Genomic DNA, 19,134 nt, shown 5'->3' on the forward strand with positions numbered 1-19,134 from the left:
AATATTAAAATCTGGTATTAACAACACACAGCATTGAACAATGCCATTTTCTGTTGCAATCCTAGCCATTGGCAACATCTTATCAAATTTTCCAGTGTGCTCCCATGACCATGGCCTGTCCTTGAGCAAAGCTGGTTGGCAGACAACCTTCCGCATTCTGTTTAAATATGTGTGAATAGATGGAGGACAAATGAAGACAAAACCCAAAGGCTGTATAAGTCCCATTGCTTTGCTATTCTGGGAGTATACAGTGGGGATTCTGCCACATTTCAGGACTTGTTACATTATGAAAAGAGCAAGTTGAGCTAATTGAACGTGACCAACAATAATAATGGGCATATAGTCAGAGTGCATGGTGAACAAAAAGGATATGTGGCAAGAAACTAAATGCTACACTCACACCTACTGGCCAGAAATTGTAGTTTAGACTTTGGATATTGTGTCACTAAGAGAGTTTCACAGGTTTCCCACCTCTCTCTGTTTAAAGCATTGTAAATGTGTAAAAAACATTTACTCGTGGTTCACAACTCTCCTTTTTTTGACCTAAAGAAGTGTGATTCATTGACTAAATATCAATTTCTCTGACAAAAACATCCCATAATGAGGACGTGAATACGTGGACGTGACGTCACTAAAACGTTGCAAACAAATGATGGCTTCAGGTACACTCGGAAATCTTAGAATTAATGTAAGAACAACCATGTGAATGACCCAGTAAAGTTTTTATTGTGAAACAGAAATATGTATTTTTTTTTTGAAGCCGTGCTATTACTGTGTGGTAACGATATGAAAAAAAAACAACAAAGTAATATAGTAATAATCGTATAATTAGCATTTAAACCGTTCGTGCGAGTCAATGCCGTATTAACGTGTAATAGTCAGATGTCGGAGGGACACCTGAAGGCACCAAAGGTTTAGTGTACAAAGTTGCGATATCTGCGGCCATGGCGGAATATCAAAGAAGTACGGACGCCAATTTTACCCCAGGTACTTTACAGAAGTAGCTTATTATTTGCAGTAGAGTAAGATCTTTAAATGACGACGTAATCAAAAGTTACCAAATGAACCTTTTACTAGTAAACAGCACGGTGACTGTCAGACAGCTGTTTCTACAAGTGGCTTTATGTTTAAGTCACAGCTGTAAATAATGTTAAAAACACATGCAGATCACACTTTAGCAGCTATATAACGAAACTACATGTCTAATAGGTGAGATGAACATATATTGTGTGTCATGGGACCTTGTATCAATCATTAGGGTCTTCTGATACATTTGGCATTCAGGTAATCGATCAAACAGCATTTAAAATAGTCCTACACATTTACAGTGTATCCTCCAAATACCACACTTTTTACATTAATGTCTCTCAATATGTCACTTGCATTTTGGTTTCTGTTTCTGTAATGTGAATCAAACTGCTACCTTAGAGTTAATAATTCAACTTTTGTCTGTTTCTCCCCTTAGACCCAGGGGGGACCGGAACAACAACAACCCAAGATGCCCCAGGTGACCCCAGCCTGGAGGCCATGATCAGCAGACAGCTGAGTGAACAGGGCCGGTTCGCCTTCGCTGCTCTGTGTGGAGTCTCTCTGGGCCAGCTGTTCACTGGACCTGAAAGCAGGTAACAGAGCCATGGAGGATTCAATTCAATTCAATTCAGTTTATTTTGTATAGCCCAGAATCACAAATTACAAATTTGCCTCAGAGGGCTTTACAATCTGTGCACATGCGACATCCTCTGTGCTTCCCTCACATCGGCACAGGAAAAACTCCCCTAAAAACCCCTTTAACAGGGAGAAAAAAGGAAGAAACCTATGGGAGAACGACAGAGGAGGGATCCTTCTCCCAGGATGGACAGAATGCAATAGATGTCATGTGTACAGAATGAGCAGCATAACAGAGATACAACACATTCAATGTATATGACATAAATGATTCATGTATTAAGACTACTTATAATAACAGCAGCAATTATTACAGTAGAATTATAGCCATGAAAATAGGGATAGTAATGTGACTAATAATAATAATCGAAGTAGCAGTGGGTGTCAGTCGGCTCACAGCAGGAGGCACGACTACGGTCCAGGTACCACAACGATTCATGGAAACCTGCAGAACGAGGATGACGTCATCAGGACATTCTGTGTGTGTCAATGTTGTCATTGTGTTTACAGAGTACTGGATTCTGTTTTTATTCTTCTTACCACCCACCTTCCTCTGTATTTCTACCTTTTTATAAGGGATAAGTGACTGATATTTATCATTTAGTATTCTTTTTTTTTTATTATTCTTTTTTATTTATTTATTTATATGAGTTTTTATATACATACAGATCAATCCAGTTACAACCTCCAAGAAATCATGAGGACTGATCTTTTATTTTTGTATTTATTTTTCCGCACGTACAGTAGCAGTCAAAAGTTTGGACACACCTTCTCATTCAATGGTTTTTCTTTATTTTTATTTTTTTCTACATTGTAGATTAATATTGAAGACATCCAAACTATGAAGGAACACATATGGAATTATGTGGTAAACAAACAAATGCTCAACAAACCAGAATATGTTTTATATTTTAGATTCTTCAAAGTAGTTGAATGAGAAGGTGTGTCCAAACTTTTGACTGGTGACTGATACTGTATATTTTTTTTTTAATATTTTATTTATATATTTATATAAGTTTTGATATACATACAGATCAATCCAGTTACAACCTCCAAGAAATCATGAGGACTGAACTTTTATTTTTGTATTTATTTTTCCGCACGAATGAAACATTTCTGTGGATATCCAGTTGCATTAGTAACTTTTTTAAAACTAAACTTTGAATAATAACGCTTTAACTGAAGTGTGAACTGTGCGTGTTTCTCAGCGTGTTCAGGGAGAAGTATCTGCAGGGCTTGGTCTGCTGGTTGAACCTGGATGAGTCGGTGATGCCGGTGATGGGGGCTTTCCTGTCCGGCCTGGGCTTTGAAGGCTCCGACACCTTCCTCTCCATCTTACAGGCCGAGCCACTGCTGGCTGCGGGGGCCACCCCCATCATACAGGTGTTGCTCACTCTGATTCTAAAATGAATCTGCTTTTAGATGGAACGCCTGATTATGTTAACAGAAATATTAAGCTTTTAGCTGTAATAACATTGAATGAATGCTATTTTACTCCTTTTGCGTCAAAATTAAAACCAGTTGTCACTTTGTATTACAGAATCTGGTGACGTTTTCTGTCAAGGACGGTAAGAACCCTTTAATGGATTAATTACAGATTTCTGTTGGTGCAAATTCTCGTAAGCCTGTAACTTTATAACTCTGGTGGTCCGTCATGTTCTCAGGCCAATATGATGCCAGGTCGAGGGTTCTCGTCCGCCATGTCAGCTGTCTGCTGCGAGTTCTCCCACAGCAGCTGGAGGAGTTCGAGGAAACACTGGGAGAGAGGCTGAGGGAGGGAGGAGAGGAGAGCGAGTAAGTTATGTTTGGAACGGAAGGATGGATGATAGATGTTTGCGACTGAGCCAGTTGCTAAGTTCATACGATGCCACTGTTCATTTCAAATACCTCCTGATAATATGTTCTCTTGTGCTTTAATCTTTTGATAAATCTTGTGTGTGTTAAACAACGCGCTTTTACAGTCACACTTTTATCCAAAAAATGACAGCGAGAAGATAAGATGTGTGGCGTAAAACAAGCAGCTTATTGTTTCATAAGATGTTATCGAGCGCACCAGGAGAGTCATTTGATGTTTTTTTATTTTTATAGCCCTTGAATGTTTTGACTCATAATGGCGGTCTGTCTGACTCTGCTTCCGTTAGAGAGGAGTCCTCTCGGCGGCTGAGGAGAGAAAGAGGGAGAAAGCTGCGACGCTACCTCCTCATTGGACTAGCCACCGTGGGCGGGGGAACCGTGATTGGTGATTATTACCTGCTTGTAGTTTTTTTGAAAACATTAAATGGACATTAGAAACATTATCTTATGTGGAGACTTGATAAGCTAATCAATGGGTAATTAAATCACAGTGGAGTGTAAAGAGAATAATGCATTAAAACTGCAGATCACCACACTCATTCCAGAGTTTGTATTTTTTTTGACCGCTCTTTTTGTGCTGTTGCCAGGTGTGACAGGTGGGCTGGCCGCCCCCTTGGTGGCAGCAGGGGCCGGTGCTTTGCTAGGGGCCGGAGGGGCTGCTGCTCTGGGCTCAGCCACCGGCATTGCAATCATGGCCTCCCTGTTTGGGGCAGCAGGAGCTGGCCTGACTGGTAAGAGGAAGACGAGAGGTCATTGTTGGAACGTTCACTGAATTTGATGAATACACTTTTTTACACTCATCCTCTCTACCTTTTTGTTTGGTTATCATACGTCCTTTCTCCAGGCTACAAGATGAACAAGTGTGTCGGGGCAATAGAGGAGTTTGAATTCCTGCCACTGAGCTCCGGGAAGCATCTTCACCTGACCATCGCCGTGACAGGTTGGCTCTGCAGCGGCAAATACAGTAAGTGTGGCTACCGCCGCCTCACTGCAACCGCTTACAGTCGCCACTGATTAGGCGAGGTCGATATGGATAAATCCATTGTTATGGTAAAGGACAACTGACATGGCAATATAAATATATATATATAATCTATTGGTTTAGTATTAGTTCTGTAAAATGAAATAGCCCCCCCAACCATAGCTGTCTTTACCGTGAAAGTTGAGTCTCTGAAAGGGTAACTTCTCTATTTTTCAAACCCCATTTTCAGATGCTTTTGTGTCTAAGTGACTGATAGGTGCAATCATTTTTTTTTTTTAAATTGTTCCAATTTTGAGGAAAAGTGCTGTAACTGGGAGCTGTGAAATGACCTGCAAGGGCCATTGAGCAGTGTCAAAGTAACATTACATTCTCTTAAAGTGCTTGTTATTGCTCTGATTCTAATTATAAGTGTTTGAAAACATTATGGTTGTAACCCTACAGAGAAGTAAAACGTTTCTCTTGATCCTTTCTGTTTTGTTATTGTGTCCAAGTCCTGTTCAAGTCTTGTTGTGAAATCTGAATATCTGGTAAAAACACTCTTTACAGTATTCTTCCTCTGTTGTGCACAGGGTCACAGCAACCAGAGAAACACTGCCAGTCCCCAGAGCTTTGCGGCCTTGCAGCTGCTGATTCTGGACCAAATTCAGAAATAGTTATCCCTATCAGTCAGTTTAGACACAACAGAAAATAGGAAAATAGGATCCAGGATGAAAAAGTTGCCTTTAAAGTTAAATTGAGCAAAGCATTCTGTAAATTCATTAGAGTAAGGGAAATGATCTTGGAAATAATATTTTTTTTAAAGTATGGAAGATACAAACACTTTATTCCAATAATGTCTCTTTGTTGAACGGTGTATAAGTAATGAGGTGGCCCAAAAAAAGGAATATTAAAAAGACAGAGAGTAGAAAAAAGATGGGATTGCTGGACAAGTTGTGCACATAACGTTCTAAACCTACACCGAGTGTCCACCAGAGATTATGCAAATGCTAATGAACCACTTTCGTTTTTAGCTTTTGCATAAAACCATGCAGCTCTCCTCCCCCTCTAAAAAAACTCACTTACAAACCTTAGTACTCCCTTCACATACAATGGCTTTAAAAAAAAACCCAAAAAACACTTCACTAACAAGTGCCGCTTAGTAGTTTCCTTTCATAAAAAACACATCCGCTGTCTTCCAGATTCGTTCCAGGCCCCGTGGGGCAGCCTGGGAGAGTGCGGGGAGCAGTACTGCCTGGTGTGGGAGTCGCGTTTCCTCAGGGATCTGGGTTCAGCCATGACTTCTCTGTTGGATGGGCTGGTCAGCATGGTGGCCCAGGAGGCGCTGAAGTACACGGTGCTCTCAGGTTCTGTTCTGAACTTCACACTTGGTCGATTTTGGTTGAACAATCCCCGACTGTCTTATCCAGCCTGGTCTTTCTCACACTGTCACAGGCATCGTGGCGGCCCTGACGTGGCCCGCGTCCTTGCTGGCGGCGGCCAGCGTCATCGACAACCCCTGGAGCGTTTGTCTGAACCGCTCGGCGGAAGTGGGGAAACAACTGGCGCAGGTTTTGAGAAGCAGACAGCAGGTATCGTATGATAATTAATCTCTGTTAGGGCAAGACCATAACACGTCTCCTTTCAGAATAGTGGAAAGAAAACATCCAGAAATACACATTTAGGTGTTTATTTTACTACTTTGTCAATTTGGGTCTATAGATTTCTAATACATTTACCAAAGGTTACCATAAGATAATGCCTAATTTGCATATTTAAACATGACATTTTAGAAAAATTGTGATACAAAAATGATTTTCTTAATGTAGGTGTTGGGGAAGATTTGTGGTAAAAATCTATTGGTTACTTTTTTTTACCCTATTTACCTGTAGGTCTTCAAAATGAATGTTTATTTTCAATACATATCTGTAAAGGCTGTTTTCTCTAGATTATTTTTAAATGACTCTGATTTATAGAACATTTTATTCCTAAAGGATGGGGAAAATTAGATTTTTTTTTTTTTAAGGCTGTTGACAGTATTTTATGAGTGACAAAAAAAAGTTTTTACTAACAAACCTTTTATCAGTAAAAACATTGAACAATAATTTTGAACTTGGCTTTATCCATTTTTTTGCATTGTTAATTTTTGTCTCCTAAAACATTAGAACAAAACGTTAAATGAAATGCTACATGTATTAAGCTGAAATATGAGCTCACACTCAGACAGAATCATTTGTGGGAAACACGAGGAGGACGAAAGCTGCTCCAGAATTGTGCATCTCATGTCTTTCTCCATGTATTTAAAGGGGAAGCGGCCTGTCAGCCTCATAGGATTCAGTCTCGGGGCCAGAGTCATCTACTACTGTCTACAGGAGCTCGCCAATGACGGTGGTATGAAGACTTTAAGTCACTGCTGAAGCAGAGCAGAATTGTTTGGACGAAGGCCCTAAATAATAACCATTTAAAAGCGGTTATTCAGATTGTCATCTTACATCAACGTTTTTTATTTACATTGTTCTGACAAACCAGTGTCGTCCTGTGTTGTTGTGATTCCTCAGGTAGTGAAGGAGTAGTAGAGGATGTCGTCCTCTTGGGGGCCCCTGTGGACGGCTCTGAGAAGGCCTGGGAGAGAATGACCAGTGTAGTGGCTGGAAAAATAGTGAACGGCTACTGCAGGTAATCTAACCAAGCTCTGTCCTTATGCGTGCAGGGAGTGAAACGGCTGCAGTGGCTTCATTGCTTTGAGGTTTAGCCATCGAAACGACCGTCTGCACAGCAGGATTTTGTGATTTGAGTATTTCATGAGTGAATGACTCTCTTGATCTATCCTCCGATCAGAGGGGACTGGCTCCTGGGGTTCTTGTACCGAAGTTCATCTGCACAACTATCCGTCGCTGGGCTACAGCCTATCAACATCAAGGATCGGCGTCTAATCAATGTGGATCTCTCCTCCGTGGTGAGTCAGAGCTCGTATTTAAATCAGGCCCCGCTAAAGTCCCCTTAATGAATAGTTTTTTTTCCAAGTGAGCTGAAGCTTATTTAACACCTCAATGTTTTCACCTCTCAATAAGAAAAACGCATGCAGCAGCCGCCTCAAATTGACCCTTTTCAAGCATGATACAAGGTGGTCCATGGCTAATTGATGCATAATTATTAAATACATCATTTTTATTTAAAAGAGACAGTGATATTGCTTAAATAAAATTTGAATATAAGAAAAGAAATAAGGCCCCTGCTGGTCTGTTTCAGTGTACCGCAATGCCTTTCTGCCACCCTGTAAATCAACACGATGATTTACACATCGAACATCTGGTTCATCAAAACTAGTTGGTGCTTTAAAAACCCTAGATAAAGCATCAGAGGTTTAAGGAGAACATTTAAAAAAAGAGAGGTAAAAAGATGTCTGAAGCACCGTACCCTATATAACTGGCCATGTAATGTGAGGATAAGAGAACTGAAATCATACACAGTCATTTACAAATCAATATGTGTCCTTTTTTAGTAAAAGACGGTTAAACCCATTGCTCTGCCTCCCAGGTGAAAGGTCACTTGGACTACATGCGTCAGATGGACACCATCTTGGTGGCAGTGGGAGTTCCCACCAAGGAAGTCCCAGGTGCCTCCTTTGTTCTTCCTCAGCCTGTAACGATCACAAAAGGGACAGTGGGTATCGCTGACAAAACTCCTAATGAGCAACAAGTGACTGAGACACAACGGCGAGCTGAGGAGGCTGGGACTCGCTCGGGGGAGAGTGGAGATGACAGAGAGGCGGCGAAGACAGAGGAGACGGGTGACGGCTGGGACATCCCTGATATTTCAGACCTGCTGGACTTAAATGATGCTGAATCAGACAGGAACAATTTACCGAGTACTTCTGAGGAGAATGGATGTGGCGACGTCAAAGGCAGACGCCTAGAGGAGGCTAAGGCTGATAATGAACATGCATCATGGAGCTGGGATGATGCACAATGGACGACAGAGCACACACACAAACAATGGCAGTCAGACTTGTAAAGAGCATGTCGATGGGACCGGCTGCTTCCTTGTAAAAAAAAAAAAAAAAAAAAAAAAGAAGCTTGTCTTGTCTCAAGATATTTTTTTTTCCTTTGTTGGAGACAATATCCATTCCGTTCCCACCACACTGACATAGCAGAGACGGCTAAAGAGCTATTGCACACACATATGGCAGCTTTGAGTGTAAATCCCCTGAATCAACAAAATGTTTTCAGACTAATGTGATAATTTAATAGAAATTTGAAAAGTGAAGTATGTTATTTTTTTACAAACTGAATAGCGTCATTTTTTTCTTTCAGTCACCGTGAGATCAAATATCTGTACATATTACTTGTGTTTCGCAGGTGTTAGAGGATGCTGGAAAACAGGGGATATCTCTGGTCCTCTTGTCCTTCTCACTTTCATCCGTTGGCCTGGTTGCTATGGATATTATCACAGCAATTTAATCTCCATACGGCGGGGGGGATAATTCAGTAAATGTGTCTTCTTCAAGGCCTTTCTCTGTTCCACCCATGCCAATGTGAAGCGCTGCTTAGTAGTTCAAGGTTTTTTCTTTTTGGTGTTTTGATAATGCACCTTTATCCATATTTAATGATTGGAGAGAAACACACAATTCAAGATAGAACAAGGATGGAGCTTCCTGAATTTATGTCCATAGACATTTGTCTGTGACAACACATTGTCTTCAATCACTTCCCCACCATAAAGCCCAGCTGACAAAACATTAATTAGCACTTCCATAATTGCTATTCAATCCAGGGTGTCGACCTGATTGGGCAGAAGCAGAGGCAACTCGATGCCAGCGTGCTCGGCGTCCAGCAGGTTGACCGCGTCGGTCGGTGGCGGTGGCGGGCGGGTGCGTGGGGTCAGAGGCCAGCGGGGAAGCGGGGCTGCTGGCGGGGTTGGGCTCCCGGAGTTGCGGAGGGAGAGCGAGAGCGCCGGCGAGGGTCTCCGGGGCGACTGCGAGGAGCAGCAGGGCAGGAGCCTCCCCAGCGCACGCTTGAAGTCCCGCATGAACAGCGGGTAGATGATGGGGTTCATGGTGCTGTTGCAGTAACCCAGCCAGGTGATGGCGTCGAAGAGCGCCAGGGGAACGCACTCACACACCGCCTGGATGAGTGGAGACGGTGGAGAGCAATGCATTTATGGTTAAAACGGTGGAAAAGAATTCAAATTAGATTAAATGCACGCCTTTTAATTATGATATAATGTTGAGCGAGAATTAAGTTGGTAAAGGAAGAAATACAGTCAATCTATTCATCCATTTTCCATTGATGAAATGATTTATCGTTTTAAATATGTATTTATTCAAAATTTATAGTGCACATTTATTTATTTATTTACTTCCATCAAATAGCTTATTGTGCATATTGATTTAGACTTCCGTATTTCTAATTCTTTTCACAATTATACAAAATGTATTCAAAATTTATAGTGCACATTTATTTATTTACTTCCATCAAAAAGCTTATTGTGCATATTGATTTAGACTTCCGTATATCTAATTCATTTCACCATGGAATTATACAAAATGTATTCAAAATTTATAGTGCACATTTATTGATTTTTAGCTAATTGGGATTTACTCTCTGTGCCCCTGAGAAATCGTAAAAAAACAAACAAACAGGCAACTATTAAATACAAATACATAAATTAATAAATTCCAAAATATTGAGATAAAGAAATAAATACAAAATATATATTTTACATCTAACGTGAGCTATATATTTTTTCCCCATTCCTTCAACATTATTTATTTGTTTATTTTCCCTGTGCATATTGGGCCCTTATGAATTTGGAATAGCTGAGTCTGAAATCATCATAAAAAGAAGAAGAAGACAGATTTTCTCTCTGACTACTCACATAAGCTGTCCATCGCTCTTTTTTTCCGATATCAAACATCTAAATTATCCTGAGTAGAACTTGTAAATATATTTGCGTCTGGCTGTTTTAAACCCCTGATCTTGAACATAATCACTATAGGTTTAGAGAAGGACAGTGAAGGAGAGGACAGCTGTTAGAGGAGAGCTTCCAATACTATCAAGATGAGACGGGGAGGCGGTGGGAATAAGACAGAAATGGGGGGGGTTGCGTTTCACACACCACATTGAGTGTGAAAAGGAAGGAGAGAGCAGACACAGTCAAGTCTCTGTGCTCTATGTTGTGCAGGGGAGAAGCGAGAGGGCACAGATGGGAAATCAAAATGACTGGATCATTGAAAGCTTGAAAAACAGGACAAGTGTCATTACCAATTTAGATTAAGCTGTTTTTCGACATTCATTTGGTCTCGCCGAGGTTTTTCTTTGCCACCAATGTTTGTCCTCTGACTAATGAGGGCTCAATCCAATCAAATCAAAATCAACAACAAAAAAAAATGCCGATTATAAATGGTGCTGTGGTGCGTTGTGTTCTGGGTTTTGGAGTGAGTCAGCCCACGAAGCTGAAATGCCAATCTATTTACTCGTTGGATAACTTGGCAAGTCTGTGACGCCAAGGCTGGCCAATACAAAAATAGATTGGTATCCAAGTGTGTTTTTTCTTCTTTCTTTTGCATTTATTTCACACTGTTGCCCACCACATATATACATTTTTTGAGAAAGCTGAGAAAAAAAACACAGGGTGACTCAGATGTATGGAATAGGACTGAGAGCTATTGCAGGAAAAAAAAAAAGCAACCTCAGACTTTGAATATTGATGGAAATTGTTGGGAATCTTTATTTTGGAAAAACACTCGCCTATAGATAAAGGCAACCTGGAAAGATTGAAGCATTGAAGATTTGTTGGATGCATCAGATGGATGCTAATAAGTCATGCTGCCTGTATGTTTATCATTTTCATTGACTACATTGTCCCTCTATACTGACCTGGGCCATGTTGGTGATGAAAAAGGGCAACCAAGCACTGAAGAAGAGTCCCAAGAGGACTCCCAGAGTCAGACTGGCCTTCAGTGCCCTCCGACCCTGCCTGTGAGCAAGGCGACGCTCACTGTTCACCGACGGCTGTGGACAGTAGAGACAAATAGAAATAGCTAATTCCAGAATTATATAGAAATACACATCCCCCTTCCCTAAATTAGTATTTTGCAGAAGCTTCCCCGTATCCCTTTATGGTCTTGTTGATATGTTAATTACATTCATTTAATTGATAAAGTTAGCTTGAAGCTGTCCAATTTTTAACATGTAAGTAAATTAGATAAGGGAAATTGTCAGTAATTGTGGGAAATACGCTTATTTTGATTTCTTGCCGCGTGTTAGATGTGAAGATTGATAACACTCCCATGTCTGTACGCTAAATATAAAGCTAGAGCAAGCGGCATGTTAGCTTAGCTTAGCACAAAGACTGGAAGAACAGCTGGGCGCTAGCAAACCAGCTACCTCTGAAGCTGAAGCTAACCTTACATCTCATTTGTTTAATATTTAAAACAACTAAAGTGTAAAAAAACATGTTTGGTTTTAACGGGAGTGATATTTTTGAATGCCAGTGCCAAGCTAGCTATTTCCACCTGCCTCCAGACTTTATGCTAAGCTAAGCTAGCAAAACAAACACACAAACACAGTGGTATCAAACTTCTCAACTAACTCTCAGCAACGAAAGTGTATTTCTCAAAATTCCTAAAACTTTTCCTTTACAATTTTGATAACACGTAAATATTTCTTTGTCTTTCATGTTTTTTGTTTTTAATTACTCAAGAATATTTATGGTTTACTATGAAAGCCTTGAACTTCAGTGACAGGTGGGCTAGTCGTAACAAACCTATGCAGACAAACATTGTTGAGACCCACATAATTATCGTTTGTACAAGCTAATACAGAGTATTTATGATGAACGGCAGAATGAGATGATTTTAAAGCTACATGATGAGGGGGAATAATCAGAAAACTAAATATTGAAGGCTTTTAAAATTCACCAGAAGGTTTGAGAATTAATTAAGAACTGGCTGTTCTGGTGTGTGTGTGTGTGTGTGTGTGTGTGTGTGTGTGTGTGTGTGTGTGTGTGTGTGTGTGTGTTTTTAGTGCATGCAAATGTGACAGACTATGAGGCTGTGATTGGGGGCAGCAGATCTGACACACCGTCTGTACTTTCCTTTCCAAGATTCCGGGGCAGGTTTTACATTCCTCTCTTTTACCGGATCTCTACTTTTTCGTTCATAAATAAGGAGTCCAACATTTCTTCAGCTCTCCATCATATACCAGCTGCATCGTTGGTGTAGATTGTATCTCTTATGATACTTTTTATACCCTGATAATGATGATTAAAGTGAAATTATTTGCCATGACAAACAACTCAGGTTAACTAAATAGCCTCATGGGATAGGCTGTAAACCTTCATTGTGTTGAACGCAAAGTAGTTTGCATACTTTCAGATATACTTCCAAAATAGGTCAACTCCAAGGTACTTTTATAGTTGAGCACATCAGGACTGTTAAGAATGTAGGTCTGGGAGAGGTACAAAAAAATGCAAATGTTGAAGAGTGCATTATCATAAAATTTACATCTCCAGGTTCATAATAGCTGCACTTAGATGATATTGAACATAGGAGTGGATTTCATCAGTATAATTGGCATTTTAAGGGAAGTAGTGGTAGGTATGAACAGCATTACGTAGAAACTTTCAAAACGTTTGAGAACTCGTTTTAATAGACTAACAACTGCAATTTGGTTATTAACTTTGTGCCACCTGCTCCACACACAGAATCAACCTTTTCAACTCCTACTCTCATTACGGTTTGCTCAACTGAAAGGCCAGTCTACTATTTTAGCACCACTGACTTTTTATTTTTGTGTTTGGCTTTGCTTTAAATTACTGTTACTCATCAGTCTTGGTCAGCACTCAACACTCTGAGCACCTATAAGTATTTATCTACCCTGCCTGGTTTCCTTGTCTTACCGGTACATTCTGTGACACAGGAGGTTCCTGGTGACTGCAGTCATCTCCGTCCTGGTGAGCTTGCCCCGCTGCCACCCCAGGCGAAGGAGGCCTGGAAGGCTCGCCTAGAGAGGGGTGCGGGTGTGGTGGGTGGCTCAGCGCCGCGACCCTCTTCGCTTGCCTCCGCGCCGCCAGGAGGATCCGACAGTAAGTGAAGCAAATGGCACTGGAGGGCAGAAAGAACGTGAGCACGGACGCCACCAGGGCAAAGGGCAAGGTGACCTGCAGGCGGCACTGGAAGGAAAGGCCCCCTGATGGTGACAGCTGAAAGTAGGATGCTGGGTACAGCGTGTCAGAGTAGGAGCTGATGTTGCCGCTCCCATGGCCCAAGCTGTGCCACTTCATCTCGATGGGCAGGAAGGAGGCCAATGCCGCCAACCCCCAAGCGGCTCCCACCAGGAGCAACGCCCGGGGCGGGGTCATCCTCTGCTTGTAGCGCAGCGGCGAGATGATGAAGAGGTAGCGGTCCAGGCTGATCACGCACAGGTTGAGGATGGACGCACTGCAGCACATGACGTCGAAGCAGAGCCAAATGGGGCAAAAGGCCGGCCACAGCACCCAGGCCCCGCACAAGACGTTGAGCATGGCTGGCGGCATGACCACCACCGCCACCATCAGGTCGGACAGGAACAGAGACACCAGGAAGCAGTTTGAGGTGCAACGCAAAGAGCGATGGGCGAACACCACGGCGATGAGCAACATGTTGCCGCAGACCGTCATGAGGATGATGGCGGTCAGCATGAAGGCGAGCAACCACGGGCCGCTGCCGGTGATGTTCCAAGCACTGACGGCATGGGAGCTGATGTTGTGGCTTCCCACGGCGCCGGACAAGTGAGAGTCGGCCATGGTTCCTCTTCAAGCACCACTAAATGTTACACGCCTTAGCCAGTTCTCCTTTGCAGCCAAAGCTCTCACTTAAGGGACATTGTTGAATAAAAAGAAGCCAATGAGGTGTTGAGAAGCCATCCAACCCCGTCCCCTTCAAGGCTCACCAGACTCTTCTCCATGGGCGCCCTCTGCTTACTTCCACTGCCACCGGCACAGTGATCAAAATCAACCACACAGTTTCACTCATCTCTCCATCCTGGCCAGCATGTCCCCGCCTCGTCTACAGAATGAGCCATTCGACGGCTGACAGAAGCTTTCGAAAGCAGCATGTCACAATGATGACAGTCGGTGGAGGAGGGCACACAGAGAGATAAATCCGACCAGGCATACGGAACTACTGAAGGCGAAGAGAGCAAGGACAGATTCAAAGAATTGTACCTCACCGCTCAGAAGTGGAATTGCACAGCCCCTGTGAGTCCTTTGCAGAGCCGGGGCTCCGCTGCCTTTCTTTCACAAGTCCTTTTCATTCTGGTAAAACAGCAAAAGGGGAGCAGAAACCGACACAAAAGTGTGGAGCAGTCGTTTGTAAGCGGGGCTCTGCTCACAAGTGCTCTACAGGTATCATGATCCTTGCAGCACTGCCTTTTCATCCCCCCGCTCCTGTTAATCCCTGTGTCGGCCACTCCAGCGCGCCTCCCAGCCAAAGCGCACAGCTCCTGAGAAGGAGCGTGTCAAAGCATTGAGCTGCTAATGCATAACCATGCCACAAATCACGGCCAAGATATGCTAATTCTTCCACATGGGAATTGGTGTGGGTGGTCTTATTCCATGTTTGGTCATGGTACTTTCATTGAGGTACAACTATCACGGCGTCGTTAAGTCATTAGAAGGATTAGATATGACACCTTTTTCTTCAAAGGTACAATTTCTCTGAAACTGTGCGTTCTACCTGCATGTTATGTGTACAATTTATAGACACAGTGAGTGTCAGATCTATTGAAGGAGTCACGGATCGGGTTGTTTTTTCTTTTTAAGAGTAGTTGTAGGAGGGTCCTTTATCTATAAAACGAAGTCACCCTCTCTGACTTTTTTATGTTTTAGTGATTTAAAAGACACACTGGATACAATTAAAGGTGCAATGTGTACGATCTGGCCACAGGTTCTAAACAAATTTCAGGCCACATGCAACCTTTACTACTGTGTCCATACAAACAACAAAAAAAGATACATTTGGGGGATGCACAGTCAGTTAGCAGTTAGCGATGCAACTGGCATTCAACCAGCGTAAATCCCAGCGCAACAGATGCAAGTTGCTAACGCAACCACTTTGGATTTAAAGGAGACATATTTTGCTAATTTCCAGGTTCATACTTGTATTTTGGATTCCTACTAGCACATACTTACATGCTTTAATTATTACTCATAATTCATTTTTCTCATACTGTCTGTCTGAATATACCTGCACTCACCAACTGTCTGAAACGCTCCGTTTTAGCGCTATTCAACAGAATTACGTTGCTAAGCAACAGTTTGGGTCCATGTTTACTTCCTTCTCTTCCTGATGTCATTCACATACTCTGCACCCAGAGAACTTATAAAAAAAGGAAGGGGTCATCAAGACAGCATTCCAATTTTGAATTGGTGCCACTTCATTGAAGGTAACGGGGCGGGCATGGCAAGTTCCACTATATCCCATCCTATCTGTGTTTTTTTAACTTTAACAGAAAAGTGCTTCCACCAAAAAAAGAACGCCAACCACCAACTGAAGGTGCAACCCCCGAATTTAAATTTTATATATCTATATTTATTTTTATTTTTTTAGTTTGTAGAGGTGACATGTGGTCCGATATTATGAGATTTTTTATCTAAATGTGCCTCGTTTTTTCTTTGTTATTGGTCTTCAAACAGGTCATGGCTTTCTCTGCAGCTGCATATAGTTTAACTAGAAATCGCTACATCATGATACATAACCAAACTATTAATGGTGGCCAGACTGCACTCGTAACAAGATCAATTTATCAGTGGCTCTGACCACCACTACCACTTGACCATACAGTGCCTGCAGTTTGCCTCAGTGATTTACATTCACACTCGTTTTCATAGATTTAGACAAATTTATGAAGCTTTTCTTTTCTTTGTCAGTGTCAAAAAGTCTTAATTACTTTCACTGTGTCAGTGTTCAGTGAAACATGAAAACAAAACAAATGTTGTTCATTCAAAACCCAGATACACAAGGAGCAAGTCCATCAATAGATTTGGATTAAACAAAGTATTCACAAAGTATTTATTTCTGTGACTCATACAAAAATTCACATTCCCCGCTCTAACAACTCAGAAAACAATAAAGTCACTTCACCTTGTTCCTACATAATTATTTTCAATCAAAATAATTCACTTCCAACAGGAGTGCTTCAATTCAATAATAACATAAAACAAAGGCATTCATGGGTTAAAATCATGTGCACTCCAGCTTTTCAATAGCCTTGTCAAATACTAAACATAATGTGCAAAACTGGCAATTTTCATGCCCCCTCAGAACTGACTAATCTCCTCCATCTCGACCCCGTCATCCGCCACATCGAACCAGCTGCTGCCAACCCTCTGACCCTGTGACAGTCACACCTAGCCCACCACCTTCTGGGACAGCGTTTGCATTGCCCCCCCCCCCCATAACCTTCCTTCGTGACCACATTTTAGAAAATCACTTCGTTTGCATTCAAATATTAACAGAAAACATTATGTGACTTTTTGTCTTTTTTTGCACTACTCTGTTCAATATGATTCAAAATGTTTTTCATCCATTATAGAGAATGTGAGGACAAATGAATCGCCAGGGCATCATTTTTTGTTGTTGTGATTATTTTATTAAATATACACAGACTGTCCTCATCAGGCACATACAATCATACGGAGTCATACTTGGATGGATCGTTCAACAGGGATCTAGCTGTAGAACAGTGCAAATGGAGACTCTCCCACAGGCAAAACAAAAAGTCTTGAAAAAAAAAAAACGACATTCCTTCGATGACTTGCAGCTACTGCTCCTGTTGAAGAAAAACAGAAATCAGTTGCATAAACCTTGATTTGAATACACACAGAGATAACTGTTTTTCTGTTAATAGAGACTTCTGTAGGTTGTAAGTTAGGTCCATATGTGTTTTATTGCACAAACTAACCTTTTCGCTTCTGTGCAGCAGATATGAGGACCTCAGGTCATTCTGACAGTTGGCATACGCCATGCCAAGTCCCACTCCTGAGCCGCATGAAATCGGCCAAGTGTGCCCTACAAATGAAACAGGTACCGTTTTATCTTTTTAAGCACGTCACAGCTTCAATAAAACACAGCAGAGATTGGAGTGTGAAATTATTTTCACACTCCTGTTGTGACACTTCCCCCCTCTACTTTACTTTAATATTCACATGCTCCTTTTTTGTGCTTTTGAGGATGGATGTTGTTGATGCTCGTGGATAAATAAAAACACTACATACGCTCAATTATGAACTTACATTGAATAATGTGCTCGTTTCAGATAAGGCTGTTCCTTTGACAATGTCAGAGCATCGCTGCTAGCTCTGCTCCTCATGCCCAGCACCTGGGAGCTCAATAAAAGTTCAACATGCTGCACAGCAATAATCCATCGAAAATACTCACGTTTGAAGAACAGAACAGAAAACACGATTCCTAGCCCCAGCCCAGTGCCTGCAAAAAAACAAAGAAAAGAAAAACTACATCATGACGAGGTTGACAATGCACCTTTGATTGAGTGTTTCATGTTGACTGCTACAATGAATCCATTGTGTGCATATGCTGTTTCATTCAGTCTTCATTAACATTATATGTATATATATTTTTTTTTTAATAAAGCCATAGCACAAGTTCTGTTGCTTGGTACGGTGTTACTTTCTGACACACATGGCAATAAACTTGAAACTCTAGATCTGAACTTGTACTTTCATTCCAACAGTAAAGGTGTCAGGAAGTAAAGTTACAGTATTGCCCCCATATGGTCAAATGATGTCATTTCCTCTGATGGTTTCAAAAAAGCACCTTCAGTCTTCATACACAGATGCTGTGTCACTGACATCTCACCAAACATCTGCCAATGTCATGCAGTTTATGCAAAATACATGATCCTCTGTTCTTTAATATCAGTGATTTGATGAATAATAAATAAATAATAATACCCTCTGCTTCCTGTCCATGTCAATAACAGGTTGTGGAGAACTGTTGTTATAAGATGAGGCAATGCAAAGTGTACCTGGTATTCAAATAATCCATGTGCATGCATGCATTAGCAGTAATTGTATTAATCTAAATGAATGAGTCATAGGTGTTGACTGGTCATTCAGTTGTCCTTTACAAGCCCTTTGCAGCTAGCTAGTTAGCAGCTCGCCCAGTCACCTTAGATGACATCTACAGGAACAAAGCTGCTGTTTGTTTTGCTCCTCATCCGGGTCACTACATTGTCCACACAGGCGGCAACGCTTTGACATATTTACCAAGTTTAATGGCACCGTCTGCCAAGCATCTGTCCCACTTTTTCCCCAGCTCCTTCTCAGACATGCTGGACGTTAGCTTCTCTCAACGCAGCTCCAGCAGTGGGTGCTGCCTTCAAGGGCGGTCGGAAATATAAGTTCTCACGATTTGAACGCAGGGGAACTTGAGAAAGTGCAGTAGGTTTTTTTTTGTTTTTTTCTAAATATTTCTTAATATTGAAGACATCCAAACTATGAAGGAACACATATGGAATTATGTGGTAAACAAACAAATGCTCAACAAACCAGAATATGTTTTATATATGTCCAAACTTTTCACTGGTACTGTATGTGGTGAAGAAAACACCCTAAAAAGGTCAAAGCTACTTTATACGTGTCCACTTGAACGCAGC

At 41.6% G+C, this 19,134-nt stretch overlaps 3 protein-coding genes across 3 annotated transcripts; 1 reads left to right on the forward strand and 2 right to left on the reverse strand.

Moving 5' to 3' along the window:
* Window positions 1–925: 925 nt before the first annotated feature.
* tmco4 (transmembrane and coiled-coil domains 4) lies at window positions 926–9,194 on the forward strand. Its single transcript, XM_054609395.1, has 14 exons — window positions 926–987; window positions 1,466–1,622; window positions 2,874–3,048; window positions 3,206–3,233; window positions 3,330–3,459; window positions 3,807–3,904; window positions 4,107–4,250; window positions 4,364–4,483; window positions 5,680–5,844; window positions 5,933–6,069; window positions 6,784–6,868; window positions 7,036–7,153; window positions 7,316–7,433; window positions 8,015–9,194. Exons 1-14 carry the CDS (start codon window positions 945–947, stop codon window positions 8,489–8,491), a joined length of 1,995 nt encoding a protein of 664 aa, XP_054465370.1. The 5' UTR covers window positions 926–944; the 3' UTR covers window positions 8,492–9,194.
* A 47-nt stretch (window positions 9,195–9,241) lies between these two features.
* On the reverse strand, window positions 9,242–14,263 carry htr6 (5-hydroxytryptamine (serotonin) receptor 6). The gene is given in 5 exon segments (XM_054610013.1): window positions 9,242–9,328; window positions 9,330–9,400; window positions 9,403–9,601; window positions 11,356–11,490; window positions 13,379–14,263. Coding segments are annotated over 5 exon segments (1,377 nt in total).
* A 2,833-nt stretch (window positions 14,264–17,096) lies between these two features.
* On the reverse strand, window positions 17,097–18,859 carry micos10 (mitochondrial contact site and cristae organizing system subunit 10). Its single transcript, XM_054609827.1, has 4 exons — window positions 18,746–18,859; window positions 17,898–17,945; window positions 17,422–17,528; window positions 17,097–17,289 (listed from the first exon to the last, which is right to left on the reverse strand). Exons 1-4 carry the CDS (start codon window positions 18,807–18,809, stop codon window positions 17,281–17,283), a joined length of 228 nt encoding a protein of 75 aa, XP_054465802.1. The 5' UTR covers window positions 18,810–18,859; the 3' UTR covers window positions 17,097–17,280.
* Between the last annotated feature and the right edge of the window lie 275 nt (window positions 18,860–19,134).

This window comes from Anoplopoma fimbria, chromosome 12, assembly GCF_027596085.1.
Source record: "Anoplopoma fimbria isolate UVic2021 breed Golden Eagle Sablefish chromosome 12, Afim_UVic_2022, whole genome shotgun sequence".
In the NCBI taxonomy this organism is placed as follows: Eukaryota; Metazoa; Chordata; class Actinopteri; order Perciformes; family Anoplopomatidae; genus Anoplopoma; species Anoplopoma fimbria.

Excerpts from the sequence above, each read along its gene's own strand:
- micos10 (XM_054609827.1), bottom strand. The coding sequence starts at position 18,809 with ATGTCTGAGAAGGAGCTGGGGAAAAAGTGGGACAGATGCTTGGCAGAC. Across the intron at positions 17,946-18,745 it reads AGACGGTGCCATTAAACTTG|GCACTGGGCTGGGGCTAGGA; the intron begins GTAAATATGTCA and ends GTTTTTTTGCAG. Across the intron at positions 17,529-17,897 it reads TTCTGTTCTGTTCTTCAAAC|GGCACACTTGGCCGATTTCA; the intron begins GTGAGTATTTTC and ends TTTCATTTGTAG.
- tmco4 (XM_054609395.1), top strand. The coding sequence starts at position 945 with ATGGCGGAATATCAAAGAAGTACGGACGCCAATTTTACCCCAG. Across the intron at positions 3,049-3,205 it reads GGGCCACCCCCATCATACAG|AATCTGGTGACGTTTTCTGT; the intron begins GTGTTGCTCACT and ends TTTGTATTACAG. Across the intron at positions 3,905-4,106 it reads GGGCGGGGGAACCGTGATTG|GTGTGACAGGTGGGCTGGCC; the intron begins GTGATTATTACC and ends TGCTGTTGCCAG.